We start from the raw sequence: 22030 nt of genomic DNA, 5'->3' as shown, positions 1-22030 counted from the left end.
CCCAAAAGAGAACTTAAAGGTTTTAGAGGTACAAGAAGTTACAAGGCACCAGGAAAAACAAAAGAAAGCAGAAAAAGTCAGATATGCTCAAAAAACAAGGATTCACACCAGACTAAAAAGAGGTTCTCCAACTGGTGGGGGTGGAGGAAGAGTCTGTGTATATTAAATAATGGCTTTTTGGTAGTATCCTGGAGAAGGCACAGCATCATAAAGTAGAAGGGTAAAGTGCTATGTCAAGCTAATGGGATCATGAGCAGACCTGAACAAAGATACACCTATTTTTGTATTGAACAAAAGCAATGCCAAATGCTGCTGGGACGACAGGATAGGACCACATGGGTAGGACCAACGAATGCCTAAGTGGTGACCTTTGTGAATGGACACAAAGACCAGAAGGCAAGCATGTGCATGAGGGCATCCCCCTACACATCTGGCACTACATTAGCACCAGGAATTATAGCATCTGCCTGGGACTAGGAGGGTACAGATGGAAGCCCCAAGAAGGAATATGGGTTAAATGTCTCACCAACTGGGCAGAAACAGAAAGACATTGATTCTGAAAGGAAAAGAGATTTTTTTACACTAAATTAATGAATTAAGATTAATTTATGCAACAGTATCAATGTGACTATATAAATGTATTTGCATTATAAAAAAAGTTATGTAAGAAGTCATATAAAAGTTATTATAAAAAGTGCTAGCTTAAATGGTCGACATAAACACCAATAGTCCAAACGAAGAAAACAGTAATAGAGTGCAATGTTTTTAAAAATAAGTCTGTGATATTAAAATAGCAGATAGATTTTTATAAGATGATAAGGGAAAGTTATCTGCTTTATTTCTCAATGGGTCTGCTCATTTTTTGCACCAAGACTTCATATAGGTACCAAATTAAAATGCATAGCTGAAAGAAGATTTAGTGACGTGACTACAGTAGCTGAAAACCCACTTATTTTTTTCTTTCATTATTGCTTTTCATTACGTTATGTCCTTAGTCATTTCTCTAATGGTGTGTGAGTGTATGTGTGTGTATGTGTTCCTTTTTATACTAGGACTTCAGTGAGTAAAGTCTTAATTAGTGATGTCATAGTTAGCTCATCCTCTAGTTAAACCAGTGTCAAGAGAATCATCTTTTCAGAAGACAATATTTAAGTCTACCTCCCTTGAAGCTTTCTTCTTCTGACTGCCTGACAGATGAGCTATGCCTTTCTAGTCTCAGAATTGTTTTCCCACTGATGAGACACTCTTCTCCTTCCAGGCACCAGAATCTAATTTAAACGAATCCCTGTGAAGATCCAAAATGTCTACAATTTTTTTTTTCTCCTGTATTTTTCAAGGCAGAGAAAATACAAGACAAAAGTTAAAATAGACATTTTCTATATTCTATTGTATATTGTACTGTATTCCAGATAAAATGTGAGTACAGTTTTTAATTCATAGAACTTTTCAAAGATGATCTCTACATATCTAAGACATTGACATTTCCTGGAGTGCTGTCAAAGCAGCTGATGCTTTTGATATTTTCTAAGGATAATTTTTCCAGGCAAGGTAGGCATGTAATATTCCTTTAAGAATTTTCTACTTTGGAAGCTGCTTTGTCACAAACATCCTCCTTCCCTTTGGAAACAGGATCTCTCTGGTTTCAGGTCCCCTTCCTGAACTGAGTCCATCTTTTCTTTTACATGTGAATATTTTATATGTCTTCAGTTAAGTGTCAGGGGCACTTAGCAAAGGGTATGGCTCTTTAAAACTTTACATTCTTAAATAAATATAATCAACCTAGGAAGTCAAAGGCACATCAAGGGAGGAAAAAAAATGTCCTTTTCTTAAACATATCTACTGTAAATGTGTATGCAGCAACATCACAAAACAAGTAATTTATTTTCCAGGGAAACAAAAGGATGTTTCCCCCACCACCACAACTGTCTAAACGAAATAAATTACACCAAGTTAACCATTCTGGTTAAACTCAATAGTGAAGCCTGTTTTTCCCCCATAAATTTTAGAAATCGTGTCTAAATCTTTAACAGAGACAGAATTAATAGGTCCTCCATTCAAACAATAATGAGCTGTGCTACCTTCATCTGCAATTGAGGCTCATCCTAACAGATTTCTCAAAGTCTAAATGTCTCAGAAGTTTCTTACTTACTTTGCCTTTGAAAAGCCAAAAATAAATGACATTTTCATTTCTATCAGTCCTATTTTAATTTGTCATTGATTGCTTATTACAGCATTTTTTTTTTTTAGCATGTAGATGTTAGATTTCTACAATACAACTTTAAGCACTGGATTTAACCTAATCTGGGAAAGGTACTTAGCCACATGAAGACTCAATACTCAGTATCCTAGTCAGTAAGATGGGAATAATAAAATAGAGAAAGACCTAACTCATAGAATTACTGCAATGATTAAATGAGACATTTGTAAATGATCTTAAGAGTCTGACACCTAGTAGGTGCTAGATAAATTGTAGCTAACATAATTATTATCTTATTATCTCTATGTAAATTACAGTTGCTAGAAGTTGGGGGATATGGGCCCAAGGAAAATCAGTTTTGCCCTTCAGGGAGCTCACTGTTTCATGGGAAGAAGAGACAGACATGGCTGGTCCCTGTATTAGGAACCATACTAAAAGTACCCAGAACAGATTATTAAACAGAGAAGGAAGTCATTCATTTTCAATGGGAATATCAGGAAAGTTTTCATGCAGAGACAACATTGTTCAAGCTTTGAAAAATGAGGTAAGCAAGCATATTCAGGGAGAAAAACAGGGCAAGATGACGACGTTGTGTGCAAAAAGACACTGAGTTGGTAAAACACTTTCCTCAGATCACAGTAGAGACCCTGCCTTAATAAATATGCAGAGGACAAATATAAGCATTATGAAAGCTCCATCATAGCCAAAAAAGAATGTGTTGACTTCTCTTAGTTTAAGTGGTACTTAATCATTTGGTGGTTTGCATATTCCAAAAATCCTTTCAATATTTGTACTGAACCAATTCTGTCATTCAAAAAACAGAGTACTTCTTGGGCTGAATGGCACTATGTCATCCCAACAGGAAGAAGAGCATTGGAATCTAATTGTGTCATCCATGTTCTTACTTTAAAGCAATCTATAGTAACACCCTTACAGCCAAGAAACGTTCAGTCCGTTGAACAGATGTGATGTATTCTCCCTGATGCATTAGCTTCAACCTCTGAGTTCATGAAATTCTGAGTTTCTTTCTGCAGCATGCTGTGTTCATTCATCAGCCTGAGTAATTTTATCTGATTGGGTCCAATCTTCCCCTCCTTGGCCCACCTCCTTTTGCTGCTGAATAAATCACCCTGGGAGCTGTCCAGGTCGGAGAAAGATTTTTGTAAGAAAGTTCCAGCTGCATCCAGGCCCTCATTTATTCAGACTGAGTCCTTAGGGCCCCAAGGAGAAAGAACTGAGAAAATAAAGAGATGTATTCCATTGCCAAGTTTGCTAATATGGTCATTAGCACAGATGCCTTGGGGCAATGCCCACAGAGAGAGGACACATTTCTCCACACATTCTGACTCAGGGTCTATAGGACAGCTCTCCCAACTGTGCTCTGAGTTCCTGTCTCAAGTCAAGAGACTAATTATCCACCCCAGAGTTCTAGGAGGGTGAGGCTGAGTTAAAGGAATTCAGGAAGAAAACAGCAAGAAGGATTTCTTCCGCAGGAATGTCATTTCAGGGGTTATTTCATTAAGGACTAGATAACTGCGACACAGAGTGGTTTGAGGTGCTTTTACCCTTAACTTTCAGCCCCATGGGATAGGCCAACTATTCTGGGAGATCTTTAGAGTTAGCACATTAATTCATCTGCAAGCAGAGTTAAAAATAGAATCAGCCATCTATCTATTTGAAGTTGAGCGTTTCATTTTGGCTTTCTTGAGGGATGGTAGAACACAACTTTAAAGGACTGGAATTAAGGGAGTCTCTTCCAGTGAGTGAACCAAATTCCAGAAATCTACTGGTTAGGGATTGGGGGGAATGTTAGAAGATTCTTTTCTCTTCCTTCTGGAATTCTGTTTGCAAGGCAGGTGACCCATTCTGGATTTAAACCGAAGCTCGAATGCGTTGGGGCGGGGCAGGGGGCCGCGGGGAAGGAATTAAAAAGCAAAGAATTAAACCCCGCGTTTCTGGGACACGGCCGACAGAAATAACCCAGGAGACAGTGTATGTGGTTGATGGGGGGGGGGGGGGGTTGAAATTTATTCTTCCTTAGGACAGGCAGGAGGGAAGGGAGCTTCTCTTCTCGCTTAGGAGGGGCTGAGGGGGCAGCAAGGCGAGGCGGTCATTTGGGCTTTCATGGGACGCCACAGGGAGCCGCGAACGCGCCCAGGGCCTGACGTCATTGGCCATCAGCTGACTGTGCTCTGGGTCCGGGCTCCACCGGCTGCAGCCGCAGTCTTGGTGGCGGAGGTGGTGACCACCACCGCTCCTCCACCTGCATCCGGGTGCCGGACTGCGACGGCTGCGTTTGCCCTGCAGACCCTGCAGACCCTGCAGACCCTGCACCCAGGGACGCTGCTCGTCCAGCGTTAGCACCGGCATTAAGCGCCCACCGCGCAGCTACTTGGTTCGCTGCTAGCGCCGCCGCAGGCTTTGTCCGCGAGCGCTGGGCTGAGCCTAGGCGGGCGGGAAACCTGGACTAGGGCGAGGCGGGCCCCGGACATGCCTTTCTCCACGTCCGCCTTCCGGACCGTACTGTAAGCGGAGAAACTCAGTGTGCGAGGCAGGCAGGGGACGTCCCCATTTTAATGCCCCGTCCGCTCCACCCCTCCGGATCGAGGTAGTAAAGAGGCTCCCGTAGGAAACTGCCTGCCTCTACGGTTGCGGCTTCTTGGGAGCCGGAAAGTTGGCTTTGGCAAAAGACGCCCGGGTAGGGAGGGAGGAAAGGAGACCCTATATTCTATGGCGCTGGGCTCCCCGAGTCCGTGGGCAAAGCGGCCTACGAGTCCTGGCTCCGCACCTGCGGAGGACAAGAGCTAATAGCTAAAAAAGAACAGCGGAGGGACCGGCTGGCGCGGTGAGCTGGAACACTGGATCGCAGTGCGCCCAGGTAGGGCTGGGGGCGCCCGCCCGCCCTAACCCTCAGTGGTCCTCTCCCACGACGGCCCGCGCGTGCCGCTGCCTGCCAGACCTGGGGCGTCCTGGCCAAATCTGGGTGGCAGGTCCCTCCGCCACCCCCAGCTCGGTTCCGGGGGCGTGGCTTGGCGCGGGGGCGGGTTTAAGTCACCACGGGTGTCTGACCGCTCTGACAGGTCTCCAAATTCCTCCCAGTCGCCTGGTGCCTGCAGCGCGCTTCAGAGCTCCAGGGTCGCACGCGGCGGCGCTTCCCTGGATCCAGAGGCGTCTCTGTCGACTTCCAAGCGGCCTCGGGCCTCCCTTCTCCAAACCTTCGCCGCACCCTACAAGCTTCGGTTCTCAACCTCGGATACCCGCACCGGCGGCTCCTCTTGGTTCTCGGAGCTCTTGGCTTGGGAGCCCTCCCCATTTTCTCCTTCCCCCCGCCTCCTGGTCCTCCTAGCTCCGAGCCAAATGGACTCCAAAGAACGAATTAAAGGGGATGGGAACTGTGTGCTGCGACCCTTCGAAAGCACAGCTGGAAGCGTTGACCTCGTCTTATAGCTCAGGCTGGGACCCTGGGGCTAGAGTCCCCACACCCTCTCCGGGAAGGATGTTTCTGGCCAGAGCCAGCGCTGAGCTGTCATTCCTTGCTCCAGATCTAGGAAGGAGCCGAGGAGTGAGCCTCAGCACACCCCTTCCTCCAAATTAACTATTTGGTGAATTGTTAGCGCCGAGGCTACCACCGCTCCAACCCTGTCGCAGGGCGCCCCAACACCTCACGGTGCCCCCCTCCTCCTTCTTTGCCCCCGCCCCCAGCTCCGCCTCTGCTCCCCATCCCGGCGCAATGGAGTTCTCCGAAGGGCGATGATTCCAGCCACATCTGCTAACTTCGCTGCCGCCGGACACCCCCGGCCAGGCCCCCTGCAGCCGCGGAGCAGTGGGCGTCCGGAGCCCAGTGCTGCAGCCAGGACCCGCCCGACGCGCAGCAGAAGCTCGGCGCCCAGGAGCTTAGGCGTCTCTTGGAGAGCAAAGGCTGCGCCAAGACGCTGAACCTAGAACCAACCAAGGAGCCTGAGTCCGGGAAGGGGCTGCGTGGCTCCGGGCGCTGCGGCTCCTGTGGACAAATAGCCACTGCCGCTGCGTACCCAAGCTGCGCCGACTGGCGGGAGAGCGGCGCGCAAGGACGCAGAGGTCCGCCGCGATCTTCCAGGTGCCCTTTGCCCCTGGACACAGTATGACCTGACCTACAGGGAGCCCTGACCCAGGGCTCCTGCAACGGGGCAGCCTAGGATAGAAGGGATCGCTGCCAAGCTCCTACCAGGCCGCCTTCGAGTCTTTAGGAACCCCCTCCTCCGGCTGTCTCCCCAAGGTTCTGCGCCTCCCTCCTGCGGCCCAGCGCCATGGAGCTCTCCGATGTGCGCTGCCTTACAGGCAGCGAGGAACTCTACACCATCCACCCGACGCCCCCGGCCGGCGAAGGCAGGAGCGGCTCCCGGCCGCAGCGGCTGCTGTGGCAGACGGCGGTGCGGCACATCACGGAGCAGCGCTTCATTCACGGGCACCGGGGAGGCGGCGGGAGCGGAGGCTCGAGCAAAGCCTCGGACCCTGCGGGCGGCGGCCCCAACCACCACGCGCCGCAGCTGTCAGGCGACTCCGCGCTGCCCCTCTACTCGCTCGGCCCCGGAGAGCGAACGCACAGCACCTGCGGCACCAAAGTCTTCCCGGAACGCAGCGGGAGCGGCAGTGCCAGCGGCAGCGGAGGCGGGGGCGACTTGGGCTTCCTGCACCTTGACTGTGCCCCGAGCAACTCGGATTTCTTCCTCAACGGGGGCTACAGCTACAGAGGGGTCATTTTCCCCACCCTGCGCAACTCCTTCAAGTCTCGGGATCTGGAGCGCCTCTACCAGCGCTATTTCTTGGGCCAGAGGCGCAAATCGGAAGTGGTGATGAACGTGCTGGACGTGCTCACCAAACTCACTCTCTTGGTCCTGCACTTGAGCCTGGCCTCGGCCCCGATGGACCCGCTCAAGGGCATCCTGCTGGGCTTCTTCACCGGCATTGAGGTGGTGATCTGCGCCCTGGTAGTGGTCAGGAAAGACACCACCTCACACACGTACCTGCAGTACAGCGGCGTGGTCACCTGGGTGGCCATGACCACCCAGATCCTGGCAGCAGGCCTCGGCTACGGGCTCCTGGGCGACGGCATAGGCTACGTGCTCTTCACGCTCTTCGCCACCTACAGCATGCTGCCGCTGCCGCTCACCTGGGCCATCCTGGCCGGCCTGGGCACCTCGCTGCTGCAGGTGATCCTCCAAGTGGTCATCCCTCGGCTGGCTGTCATTTCCATCAACCAGGTAACTCCTGACTGCCTTATGTTTCCCCTCTGACTTCCTCGGGTTATTAGTCATATAGCTTCCAGAGAGCCAGGCTGCTTCACTCTCTTTAAGTCTCCTCCTTCAGGCTGGCACAGTACCTTGCACCTAGGAGGTCTTGAGTGTTAGCGGAATGCAATCTCTTCTTAAAGTGGAACTAAATGACCTCTAAAAGTTTCTACCAATTCTACCCTTCTACTCTGATTCTATGAGTAATTCCACTCTGACATCAGCTAGGAAAGTCTGCTTTCTGCTTCTCATCCCCCTCCCTCAGGGTCTGCAGTCTCTGGAGAAGGAGACAGAAGGGGAGGAGAAGCATCCAGATTTAGAAGGTGACCCATTCCTTAACAGTTCTCCTCATGAGAGTCCCAGCAGGGTGTTGTAGGGGACTCTGGGCTTCAGACTCGGGTTTTTCTGTATCTCTAAGCCACAAACCCTCAGTTCTCAAATAAACATACGTTTGTTGAACACATACTGATTGTCAGTGCTGAGTACTGAACATGTTATTTCAACCAATCCTTCAAACAATCTTTGATACATGATTTTCTCAGGAAATTTTTTACTGCCTTAGTGACCAAACATGGTATCTTCTCTCATGACAAGCTGCAACCCCAGTGCTTTGAATAAACCAACCTCCGGAATTGCGGGGGCGGGGGGGGCAAAGAACACAAGTTTTGATTAATTGGAAAAGGGCATTTTGATGTCAATGGTTTAAATATTATGTTTAGGTAGAATCTCGTTCTTTAGGTATCTTTCTCCTTCTTTATTTTTTCTATTCTTCCCTCTTAAATATGGATATGCTTATGTGAACAAAGTTCACATTGTCTTTGGATGAGAAGGTAGACATTGATTCTATTGTTTAAATTTACTAGAACCAATAGATAATTAATGGCCTGGCACTGTCTTTGCAAAATGTATGGTATGTAACAGGAGAGTGACTTTGGGGATTCCTCGAAAATGAGGAAAACATGTCAAGTGAAGTGTTTTCAAATAGACAGCTGGTGTGAGATACGTGATCAGAAGGCTGCTTTGTAGGGGCCTGCTCTGTCATTTAGCCTTAGCCTCTGTGTCATTTTTGCTGTATTAGAAGCTTGGAGCTCCTCTTCCTTTTGGTCAAATTTGAATAGATGGTGGTTAGAATCAACAGGCACAACCCCACTGAAAATTGCCATGACGTTTAGATTGCCAGCACTGTTAGAGTGTTTCACCCATCATTGGCCTCCTGGACTTCTGGTCAATGTGGGATCCTGTCTCTTCTTCGATAATTCCATATTCCTTGGCTCAGGTGACTTAACTGGTTGGCTGCTTTTACAGTGCTTTCTGAAGTCTCTCTGGGTAAAGCAAAGAGTATCTAAACTACATGCCTGGGATTATCAGGTATGAAATGGAGAGATGAGAGACTCTGAGTAAGGCCTGATTGAAATTTTTCTTATTAAAGACAATAATGAATGTTTTATCACAGTCACCATGAACCTTTACATCCACCTGTAACAAGTAAGTCTCAACCTGGGAAGTGGAAGTCAAATTCTTTTGTATTAACTATTTCTCAATCCTAGTTACATGAAGACCTACATGTCAGTACAGCTAAATCTACTTTCTTCCAAGCTCTCTCATTCTCTTTTTAATTTTTTTATTGTACACTTAGACATTAGCAGATCTTTCCTTTCCTGTCTTCCTCCTCTTCCTGTTTCTTCTTTCCCTCTCTTTGCCTTCTCTTTTTCTCATCTAACTCACTATGAGTTGTTTTCACAATAAAGCATAGCTATCTGATCATGTGTGGGAAATTCCATTTATTATAACCCACTGCTTTTCATGCAATAGCCTTTCTCAGTACGCACAACTAAAATACTTAATAAGTAAGTTTGGAATAGTATTTAGAATAACACATCCTAAGTGGCAAATGATGAGTGTTTTCAAAGTTCTAAGTATAGATATATTTTTCTTGCCAAGTGAATCCAGAAAGTAAATTTTGGCTCCATATTTGTTTTATACTCTACTCAAATACTACCAGATGGGAGAAGATTAAAAATAACCCCCAAATGTCTTCCCACCCTCATCTCATCATAAACAGTTCTCCACTGTGAAAACCAAGGTCCTGATGCATGTAAAACAAGCTCATTCAATTTTTGTTTGGGTAAGAATTACAGATAAACTAGAATTTCGTAGATTGAGTCACCTTTTACCAAAACTCTAAAGGAACAACCAGAGCGCTCTCCCCTCACTTCGGTGCTGAAAGGGCCTTTAAAGGTCCTTTGGCGCCCTCTATGGGCTTAAGAGTCTTCCCTAGATCTTGCAGATGGACCAAGTAGAAAATAAATCGCTTTTTATAAAAATCTGTGATTTCTGAATAGGTACTATTTAGTTTCCCATGTCTGGTAACACATAAGGAATGCTCAAAACCTGCTAAAGACTTCTTATAGCAACTAGAGTAAAATCCTAACTGCTTACCACAGCATGCTTGATTCTCTGAGCTAGCTGCTGCTTCTCCCTCCAACCGTATTTCCTTCTCTTCTCTTCCTTAGGCTCCAAATACACTGTCCATGTTTGCCATAATCTAGGCTCTTCCTAATTCTGTGTCTTTTCACCTGCTACCTAGAGCAATTTTTCCCATCTTTGTAAGTTTGGCACATTCTCATTGTTCCAAACTCTCAAATGCTACTAGTTTCTCTAATAAATGACTTGTTTTATTTTCTCTAGAGCACATCTGCTATCTGAAATTATCTTATTTGTTTACAACTACTATGTTTCTCCCCCCACACCCTCACAAGAATGGAAACACCATAAGGGCAAGGATGTTGTCTATCATAATTAGCATTTTATCCTCAGCCCCTAAAAAAAAATGCCAGACATACAGTACGTATTCAACAGTCACTGAATGAATAAGATCATTCATCATATAGGAAATATTATAAAATATCCAAGTGCCCTGGTGTGTTGGTGAAAGCTTTCTACACACACACACACACACACACACACACGCCTCATATGTGTGTAAGGCATTCTTACAAATAAACGTCTTTTAAAGAAATAAAAAAAAATCCTTTACTTTGCACAATATTTTACATGTAACTAAGGACTTTTATGTGCATTGTCCCATCTAATGATGAAAAATAAATGGTATCATCCTTCATTTTCATTTCAGAGAAAAAAACTGACAAATTCTTAGAAACTTTACAGTGATATCCTGAAGATCAGGAGCCTAGCAAGTGGTGAGGACAGAATTCAGACCCTGACTCTAATGACAATCATTATTCAGAAGCCTTTTAGTGATTATCCTTCTACACACATAGGCATTTGAAACTATTTAAGAGTGAGGAGTACCTCTTTTTTACTGCTTAAGAGAGTAAACTCTGAATAGCACATGAATGAACATTTAATGAAGCCAAAGGGAAATTATGAGAGAAAAATGAGTGAATTGCTGGGCACAGGCTCATTGTAGCTAGCTCATCATTCTGCTTAGCTAGATACAAATTTGTCAACTGAAGGCCACAAACTCTGAAACAGCATCTTTCTCTACATTAATCTTCATTCTCTTTAGGAGGATGGCTAATGTTTAACTTAGCATTTTCAAGAATTAGGAAATGAAAATGAGAGTATAGAGTCAGCACACCTTGGCAGCTGTTTTACTCACTGAAAATGTCATTTTGAAAGGAACAAATGAGCCAATGATTGCCTTCCTTGAATCTATGCTATGAGAATTTGCTTTTCCTCTTTCTATCCTGAAGAAAATTACATCTGTGACTTGATAGGGTAGCAACCACACTGCAAATCTCTGCAGACACCCTATATGAAGAGACAAAGCCCTGTGTTAATTGAATCACCATTTGCTTTCCAATGTGGATACAAAATGGAACCTAAAAAGGGTCACTCAGGAAGTTTCCTGCCATCAGCAAAGAGATGGTTTATGTTTTCTCTACTCAATTAACAGACTAGAAACACTGACTTCTCGCCCAACAAAGAGATTATTGTCTAGAACAGACATAATCACCCATATGTTTTCTGCTTCTGGAGTGACATCAGAAAGACTGAGGAACTTTCAGAAGGTTCAAAATCCAGTTTGAAGGGTTCCTTTTATTTCATTCTGACTTAGCTCAGCTATAGGTAACACTAGGACTACACTTATTTATTTCTTATGAAATTTCACCCAATTCAAGTTTAAAAAGCTTCAAACCAATGATACGAATGCCCTGTCCAGATTTCCCTAAGACACTGATTTATTTTTTCCACATCATAAACCAATTGTTTGCCTCACCCATTTGATTTATCCACCAGGAAATTCATTATAAAATGATGTTGTATGTATAAATAAAGCATTAATGATAAGATTATATGTGCTAGGTTCTTTCACAAGGTTGAGAAATTCTAAATGCTATTACTATAGTCAGCATTTTACTCTATTTTAATTGCTGGTGACAATCATATGAGCTATCTTACATTTAAATCTATCTCATTCTAATTCTTCAGCTCATTATTAATAAGATGGTAGAAATCATTTAGTTATTGGAAAACTGAGAGGCAGCAATATTTAGCCAGAAAGATTGCTGCATTATGGTTCCCTCTTGGAGATTCTAAAATGTTGCAGCTAGTGGCCAATTTAGTCTTCTGTGCCTCTTGGTGAAATAGATAAGCAGTCTTGTCAGAGTGGAGGTGATTTCTCCAAAATAACTGTACAATCAAAGGCAGTCAGGTATGCAAATCCAGGTTACATAGTGCTCAAGGTCATGCTGTCAGATTTGAATTGCTCATGCAATATCTTCCTTTCTGCCTTTCAACATCGTATCAAACAGGAGAGACCAGAGCCAGAAAAATGCTAAAGAATGATCGTTAAACTTGACTTACAATGAGGGACATTTAGCCTACCATTTGGCCTTTAAAAAATCCTTTAGGAGAAAATATGTGTGTGTGTGTGTGTGTGTGTGTGTGTGTGTGTGTGTGTGTGTGTGTGTGTGCTGCATGAGATAGTGGTGTATAGTATGAGTAGGTTGAGTTCAGGAGGGAAGGCGACTTTGTATGTGACCTAAATACACATTTCTGACCACTTAAATGAAGGACTGACTTCACAGTAAAGATAAAATGAATATAATGCAATTACCAACATCTCTCCCCTCATTTGTATAATTTAAACATAAGATATTATATGTTCTTTATCTAAGTCTAAAGTTATTGGTAGCTACCTCAAATCAAATAAAGGGAGTCCTGTGACTTCTTAATGTACAACAAATGGCATGTAATGTAAATCATTCCAATTTGGTAGTTGGTATCAAGGTACATACATACTTCAGAGACATAAATATCCATTAAATGAGTATGATTGGAATCCAATTTAATGCACCTTGCTAGTTATGGTGTGCATTTCTTAAAACCCCAAATATCTCCATTTCTGTACATTTTTCTTTAGGAAATTCACAGACTTAAAAAAATAATGGCAGCTTTCCAGCATGCCTGAGAAAAATGCCTTTCAAAAACCGATTTGAGTATCAACTTTCCCAAGAGATTCTTCTGAATGCTGAGAAATGGAAATATTGTTCTCTCTTGTGAAAAATACCCAGATTCTCCTCTTCATTCTTTCTATTTTTCATTTTTTCTTTCTTCTTCGTGTGTGTGTGTGTGTGTGTGTGTGTACATGTATGCTTGTGTGTATGCATGTTGGTGGAGAATGGGCTTCACAAAGGATATCTTAATGACTGCTGAAATGACCAATTAAATCCTTTCAGCCCTGCCCTGTAGACATCTTTGCCCTGGAGTTGCAAATACACAGTTGTTGTCTGTGTATTTAGAGAGAGTTGTAAAATGATTGTGTAGTATGTGCTTTGCAAGATTGAATTATGGATGTGTTTTCCTTCACATCCGGTAATATCACCTGACTCTTATCAGCAGGTCAGAGCATAATTAGATTAGAACTGGGAAGACTGGGAGGACTTTGCTTCTGGAGCATCTGCTACAATGTCACACTAAGTAGGACAAATGCATTAGTCATATTTACACTTTGATGATTGATGGCATTTTAAGAGCTCATCAGAAATGAGTGAAATCAAGCAAAAAAAATGAAAGATTTAAAAAAAGAGTTTATTCCATATTCAGTGCTGCTAGCAACATTTAATCAGAGGACACTACTACAATCATGCTGATGTGACATTTTACTGTTGTCTAAATATTTCTTAAGATGCTAATGTATTCATTTCACAAGTGTGTCTATTTAAGTTGATTCTACATGTGTTTATTTCCAAAACATAGGAGACACTTGCCACATTCATCTTAAGCCTTTCCTCTCAGCACCAGATAGGTATAATATTCGTTCTCTGAAAGACCAGTAGGCCCAGAATACGCAGTTGGACAACATATCAGTTCTCTTGACTTATTGCTTCTGAAGTGTGTTCTTGGTTTTCTCTTTAACATGTTCTGCTAAAGTAACAGAACATGAAGATTGGTGGCAGTATTGAAGGTTGCAAAATTTCTGTGATACATAGATTTGGACCTCAGTTAGCAAAAGAGTAGGTTATGTAAAGAATTTTCTTCTCAGAATTTTCATGAGGCTTTAGTCAAGGAATGCTGCTTCAGCCAGCCACAACAGAGCCGGGAAAGCCAGTATAATCTTCCCTGCACTTCCCCCGGAAATGTAATTGGATTTACACACTTAAATTATATCATGTGAGTTTTGTTTATGAAGGACTATTTTAAGAAGTCAGGTCACTTAAGCAGCACTTCAGAAGCCAGATTTTCTCCCTGCAAGATTTTTTAGTCAGCCCTGTGGGTTAGAGGAAGAATGCAGAATAGATTAACCATGGAGATGCCAGACATTCCACAGGAGGCCCAGGCACATTCTGGTAGGCATAAAAGCCACCTACCCGCAAATGCCACTATGCCATTACCTTCTCAATAAAGAAACTGAGCTTATCTAACAACATGTTGTCAGATAAACCTATGTTTGCTTGTTTCTTTGATATGTATGCATTGGACTCTGAATGTGCATGCGTATCATTTGATATCTGAATTTCATTTCACTAGATCATACATTTTAATATATGAAATACTTTGTACTTTATAGCTACTGGGGTTTTCTATCCCCTTTACTCTGTTTCCTGCTCTATATGTTTAAGTTCAAGTGCTACTAATTGCAAAATGTCTTTGAAGCACAAACTTCCCCCAAATTAGGGAATGATAAAGTTATACATGGTGAAGACATAAGCTGGTTTGAAAGTAAATCATATTAATGTTTTGGGGGTTCTTGTTAAATGAATAATTTTTTTAGAACTGCCATTTCTATCTAAAGTGCATGTCAGTGTAAAATTTTCACATAAAAACAAAAAACTATAACCACTTCATTTTGTAAACAACACATCCTTGTTCTATGTCAGCTGATTTTTCAGTTGACTGGAGTAAATCATTTCAGAATCTTTTCTTCATTTGTGTGTATGTATGTGTGTGTGATTGCATACTGAATGCACAAGATTGTTTATAAAATAGAAACTGCTAAGGATTAGGAAATGCATTATCAAAGTACATGTATTTCTTTAACTCAGAAGACAGGCAGAACAAATAAGAGCACCAAAAAAAGTCTAACAGAACCCGTCTTATGCTGCTATTAAAAAAATATCTGAGACTGTGTAATTTATTTAAAAAAAAAAAAACAGAAATTTATTTGGCTCCTGGTTTTGGAGACCAGGAATTCCACAATTGAAGGAGCATATCTGGTGAAGGCTTTTTGTTGCAATGTAAGATGGCAGAAGGCATCACATGGGCATAAAAGAGCAAGAGATTAAACTCAAAGCCTCAAACCTTTTACAATCAGCATTAATCTTCTCATGAAAGTAAAGTCCTCAGGATCTAAACACCTCTCATTAGGCCCCACTGTAACATTGGGGATTCAGTTTCCAACACATGCTGTATAAGGGGCACATTCAAGCCATAGCAAGACCAAAAACAAAAAGAAAGAATACCTATGAAAGGCCTGAAGATAGAAGGGCTGTAGAAGGAATATGGTGACTGTCTTTAAATATTTGCATTTCTGTCATGACAAAGAGACTGGTTATTTATGTGTGTCTACTGTGGAATGGAATTAAGACCAATGGATGGCCATTAAAGTAGGGGAAATTCTGATTCACAAAAACATAAAGCTTGGCAACAAACAGATCTGCCCAGGAAGCTTTGTTTTTGAAATGATAAGTTCCTTGCCATTGGGCATTCTCCAAGGGAAAGCAGTGCAACAATCCATCAGGGATGTAATCAAGGAGATTCCTATATAGGGATCTATAAATCCAGTCCTATATTTATATAGGAATATCCTAATTAGTAGATATATATATATATATATATACATATATACACATATATATTCCTATAGAGGGAATCCCCTTTACTATATCTCTGATGGATTGTTGCACAGCATTTCTTCAAGGTCAGTTGAAAGCCATTGGTTGCCTCGCATGTCATCATGGTTGCTTTGCAGGCATGGAAAAGCAGAAGAACAAAAGGCGAGAGGCCAAAATGGTAAAAGGGCATAAGCTAACTGAATTCGTGCCCCTTTGAGGAGCTCCCCTGGGATCCCTGCCCAGCAAGACCTCCTTATATTTCAGGGGCCATAATTGTGATACATGACCATTCTATCAGCAAGAAAGGATGGCAAAAAAAAAAGATTTTGCTGCACTTTAAAAGATCAGTATTGCAATAGAATGAAATGTGGAATAAGTATTGAATAGATGTATTTCTCAACAAATATTTGTTGACTACCTACCTGCTGGGTTCTACGTCCTAGAACATAGATAGGTACTAAAGAGATAAGGTTATTGAGGTAATGGAGCTGATACTTGGATAGATTTGGGTAGGGAATTTGTGACTCCATAGCAGAGGTTTGGAGGTTTGTACCTGACTCAGAACACATCTGGAGCACAGGATTCAGGGATTCAGTAAATATTTTACACAAATGTGGGACTTGGGCTCTTTTTACTACAGACCTCTAAAGTATAAAACATCAAAGCTACAGTGGGTTTCTTTTAGAAGTTACATGAAAGGAAAGGTCACACTTCAGAAGAAATAGTGGAAGGGTATGGATTTTCCTCCCTGGTGAAGAAAAGAAGAGAGTGTAAAAAGACCCTAGGGCTGGGCCAAGAGATCAGTTGTCTGAGCATCACCTTATCACAAACTGAATGTGTCACAAAGCTGGCGACCTGAAGACATGACAGGAGGGAGCACGTGCAGCCCTGGGAACTCATACTCACTCTGTGCTCAGAGTGACTCCAGCTGAAAACTGAAGAGCTTCTTTGAGACTCTAGGCAACCCATCTCCACACAAACATGGGCAGATAGTAAGTTTAGGCAAGGCTCAAAGTCCCTTTCCTTGGTACATTGTCACACCCTGTGGTTTCCTCTATCAGAGCAATGTCATAATGCTCTCACGTGCCCACAAGACTATGAGCCCTTTAAGGTCAAGAATTGTATCTTATCCATCTTTGTGTCTCTAGCACCTAGCATAGCATCTGGCACATGGATGGCTCTGAATAACACATTTTAAATGAATGGAATGAATAGTAGGTGACCATCTCCTTCCTTCCCCCAGCCACCTCCTACTCCACCCCCACCCACACACATACACTTTGTCACAAAATTATCAACAGGGAATGAGAAACTGGCAAGAGAAGAGAAATCAGTCTCTCTGTTCAATACAGCAAAACTACACCAGAAATTATCCCATGAACCACTTTGAGCAGAAAGCTGCAGCTGAGTTTTTGCTATACATATGCATATACATATACATATTAGATAATGTGAAGAAAAATTCAAGTAATTATCCAGATCATTTAAGTTAAAACAAAAGTTATGGGCCTGAATTATTCATGAGTGTTTGTCCATTACCAAACACTTTAAATGGATCAGACCCATCTACTCAAAATAGAGTCCAATTGCTAGCAAATATATCACTGTCATGTTCTCTTTCTTCTTTGTTCTTCAGCGCCCTGGCTCTGAATCTCTATATCTAGCTCTGGAGTTCTCTGCTTTTATATCGGCAGTCCCCAACCTTTTTGGCACCAGAGAACGGTTTTGTGGAAGATAATTTTTCCATGGACATGAGTTGGGGGATGATTTTGGGATGATTCAAGAGCTTTACATTATTTTGCACTTTATTTCTGTTATTATTACATTGTAATACATAATAAAATTATTGCATGACTCACGCCATAATGTTTTCCTGCAACTAGATGGGAGACAGTGGCAGATCATCAAGCATTAGATTCTCAGAAGGAGGGTGCAGCCTAGATCCCTCACACGTGCAGTTCACATTAGGGTTTGAACCCCTAGGAAAATCTAATGCAGCCACTGGCCACTGATCTGACAGCAGGCAGAGTTCAGGCAGTAATGCAAGTGATGGGGAGTGGCTGTAAATACAGAAGCAGCTTCACTCACTCACCTTGCCTCTCACTTCCTGCTGTGCAATACAGGTTGGTGACCAGGGGGTTGGGAACCGAGTTTTATAGCATACGAGAAACCACTTCCTGGACTTGACGTCTCAGTGATGCCCCCTTCTGGTGGGTGCTCCTGTCTGGGTCCACACAGGTACAGCTGTGGGCAGGAAGGAGGTGCTCCCACCCTTCCACTTAACTCCTGCTGTGGCATACCAGAGGGGCTGGTGGGCCTCAGCCCTTAGGGGAAGACACTGAACAAAGCAGGTTGACTTTGCCGAGTGTAAAAAATGGATCATTGCTTATTCCTCTGTTTCCTATAGATTAAAACCTCTCATATAAAAACCGTAGTGTACCCTAACTGGACCAGTTTATCTGCCGACCTCTCAAAGGCAAACTAAAGTCTGATTTTAGGAAATGCAACTCAATGTAGTTAACTAAAACTGCCTTTCTAAAGTCTCAAAAAAGTTCATGAATATTTTCTGGGTTTTGTTCATCTTTTCTTTTTCTCTCTTTTTTTTTTTTTTCAATTAGTTCAAGAAACAAAATCATTAAGAGTCAGCTTGTTTTCATCTAAAGTCAAATCTCCAACACTCTCACTCATTGGGTGAGCCTTCCCAGCCTATTGGCGGCAGGCAGTTCATCTGAGAATGAGTTCATGGCCCCAGGTATCAGTGCACAAGTGACTACAAAGTCTCTCCTTCTCTATTTATGAGACAGAGATATTACCTTTGGCTCTTGCTGAGTGAATTATGACCTGAAATGCAGCTCTTGGGGCCCTGCCCAAACCATCTCAGACAGAGAGAAACTGTGCCAATGGACAGTGAGAGATATTTTTGAAACCATGTAAGTTCATTTCTTTAAAAACACAGAAAACAAATTCTCCTCCTGTTTTTGCTATGGGATTTTCCCAGTAATGTTGGCCAAATGGCTTTAGCTTCTTTGGGCCAAAATGTCTTCATGTCTAAAAGAAGGATTTCTGAACACTCCTGGCCCAGTTAGATATTGCCCCTCTGAGGGCATGGCCCTTTACCTGCCCCTTCGTCCTTCCTCCTGTTGCAGTGCTATTGGCTTCCACATCTCTCTCACCAGCTGGGCTGTGAGCTTCACAAAGTCTGGGGTGGCATCTGGGTCACTGCTGAGTGAGTCCCTACCACACAGGGTAGTACTGGTTACATACTCTTCTTTCTCAGGTGCCTTCAGGGCTTGTTTTTCAATTCACCTTTTCAATGTTGGGGCTCATTAAGTTTCCATCCTATATGACTTCCCATTAGCTCACTCCACACCAGTCCCCGGATAATCACATCCCTCCCTCAGTCAACACGTATGTATCTGTGTGCTGCTAACTCCTAACCCTGTATCTCTACCCCAGTTTTATCTGCTAAGCTTAAGACTTGGCAATCTAGAGACCTACTGGACACCTCCATTCAGGCAGCCCAACCTCAACAAGTCAACAATTAACTCCCTCCCATCCAATATCTACATGAACTTCTGATGTTTTTAGTCTTCTGCTGGGTTCTGTCCACAGCTCTCTATCCTGCTTTTTCTGTTCTAGTGAAGCCCTCCAAGATTCATCAAACCACCCCATGCTCCGCCAAACCACCCCACACTCCCCAGTAAGAACTTCTCCCATATCACTTCACTGGGTAGGTTCTAGTGTTGAACCTCATCACCAGTTTTCTGCATATCTTATGCTGGCTTCTGCCCATGTGCTTTCTAGGACAATTCTTTACCTACCTTACCTGGCAATATTCAAGTGTCACTACTTCCCAGAAGTCCCTCACTACCCCTTCTCCAGGGCAGGTGCCTGCTTAAGAATAAGTGGGATGTGTTTAATTGGAGAATTGTGTTTGTTTGACTTTGATAATCTGAGCTCATGTTAGATGTTTAAGGAAAGGAGGGGCAGAGAAATATGCAGAAAGATGAGCAGTCCTTCAAGCATGACTCTTTCAATGAGAGAGGACATGTATTGGAGATTGCTATATGCCAAACCTACACATTTCACAAAGAAAGAAAAGCACAGAGTTCACAGCACAGGATGTGGATCCAGACTGCCTGGGATTGACCTGCCAATTTTTCAGTTTATGACACTGACAAGAGCCTGAATCTTTCTGCACCTCACTTTCTTCAGCTGTAAAATGGGAAGAAGAAGAAGAATAGCTCAGCAGGTCGTTGAAGAGATGAAATAATACACATGGAGTATTTAAATCAGAACCTGGTAAAGAGGAATCATGTAATGCATTTTATTTGTTTTTATGTTGTAAGTTTTAAAACAATCACCCTTTTGCAATGAGTTCTCAGCCCTAAGCTGACAGTTTCTGGGCTTCACCTGGCTTAACTCCTGCATCCTTTAGACCAGTGCTTCTCCAGCTTTAATGTGAATAGGAATCACCTGGATGTCTTGACAAAATTTGGATCTAGGAGGAGTATCCTAGATTCTGCGTTTCTAACAAGTTGCCAGGTGATGGATGCTTTCCGTCTGCAGATCGTCATTTGTGGGAAAGGCTTTGGAGTCTGGCAGACCGCACCTTCTCTGCAATGGGTCCCTGCTACCCCACCAGGTGGATTTAGATCCCTGTCCGCTAATTCCTTATACTATTGAACATTCAGGCTCTCATAGCAATATACCATAGCTGGGTGTCTTATAACCAAAGAAAAGAACCATTTATTTCTCCTAGTTCTGGAGGCTAGGAAGTTCAAAATCTAAGCACCAGAAGATTTTGTGTCTGGTGACGGCCTGTTTCCTGGTTCACTCAGCCATCTTCTGACTGTGTCCTTGCAGGATAAAAGAGATGAGGCAGCTCTCTGAGGCCTTTTTTCCGAAACACTAATCCCATTCTTGAGGACTCCACCCTCAGGACATATTCACCTCCCACCTTTTAATCCCATCACCTAAGGGTTAGTATTTCAACATGCATTTTGGAGGGACACAAACATTCAGACCATAGCAACATCCTTCCATCATCTGTTAATCGATGCTTTCATTTAGCCTCACACAGCAAGTGTTTATGGAATACTACAATGTGGCACATGCAGGCAGTCAGGGTGCTGTGGTGAGGAAAAGAATCCAGGATCCTGCTATAAAGAGTTTACAACCTACAGCTATAGACAGTCATCCATCAAATAATGACCTAAATAAGTAAATGATTTTAAACGAGTTAAGGACTTGTAAGCCAGGTTTGATATGGGGCCATGATTAGTTGAGACAAGGGAGGCATCCAGGGTACAAAGCTTACAAGAGACACTTGCTCTCAGCGGCTGACCCGGCACTTGAACAACAGTAAGAAAAAACAGTTCCTGAAATTATGTGCTCTAGACATTCAGCTTGCACTCATTTCTATTTAAAAGGAAAATCCTGACTAGACCTGAGATGAGGAAATTATTCTTAATATCTACAGGAGGAACTCATGTGAGCAGGTAAGATTGGAAATTATGTTTTATTTATTTGTTTCTACTATCAAACAATGTGCTCTTTGAGAACGGGGTTTGTCCTTTGTGTATCCCTGGAACGGACACTGGCACATCGTGAGGGAATCTCATAGCAGAAGCTTGTTCATATTTGCATCAGTATTGCTGCTTCCCTTTTTGATAGTTGAGGATGCTGAACACGGAGTTGTTAGTGTTTCCGTTTGGTCCTATGATGAATGAGAGATTTCATCCACCACTATCTGATTTCCAAGCTGCCCTATAGATTTGATGCTTCTTTAAGGCCACTTTATCTCAATAAACTATGCTCATTTCAGAGGCAATAAATTAAAAGTAATAAAGAAAAAGAAAACTTAAATGTGCCTTCTAAATAGTAGCAGTGTTTATCATGATAATTATCACTCTCCAGAGCCAAGGGGATAGCACATTTTACTGAAAACAGCACCTGCAATAAGAAGTCATCAAAAGACCCACCTCAGATTTTCATACAAAACAGTGTGACTTTGTTCAAACCACTAAGCCTGTCTTGGCTTCAAAATGAGTTTCTGACAGCTCTAAAATTCTATGACTATGAAATAATTTCTGAATTTTCTTACAGCTCTAAAAAATTTTATTCCATGAGTTATAATGAATGTGAATGTGAGGATTGGTATGCTTCCCTCATTTATTTGCCTCCTAAGATCAGATAATGACAGTTATTACAGAGCACGTAACTTGCTGAGGTCTTTGGCCTCTGAGATTCTTAAGAGAATTATG

General features: G+C 42.9%; 1 protein-coding gene across 3 annotated transcripts in view; it reads left to right on the top strand.

Moving 5' to 3' along the window:
* The first annotated feature begins 4401 nt into the window (after positions 1-4401).
* ADCY8 (adenylate cyclase 8) overlaps positions 4402-22030 on the top strand; it is a 276013-nt gene continuing 258384 nt past the window's right edge. For all 3 annotated transcript variants that reach the window (XM_039464343.2, XM_039464342.2, XM_039464341.2), the window contains exon 1: positions 4402-7437. In XM_039464343.2, the coding sequence (XP_039320277.2) occupies positions 6484-7437 (954 nt within the window). In that variant the 5' untranslated portion in view covers positions 4402-6483. The remainder of the gene's footprint in view (positions 7438-22030) is intronic.

The sequence above is a fragment of the Saimiri boliviensis genome, chromosome 15 (assembly GCF_048565385.1).
Source record: "Saimiri boliviensis isolate mSaiBol1 chromosome 15, mSaiBol1.pri, whole genome shotgun sequence".
Taxonomy (NCBI): Eukaryota; Metazoa; Chordata; class Mammalia; order Primates; family Cebidae; genus Saimiri; species Saimiri boliviensis.
The sequence above is the reverse complement of the archived record's forward strand: the minus strand, read 5'-3'. Positions and strand labels throughout refer to the sequence as shown.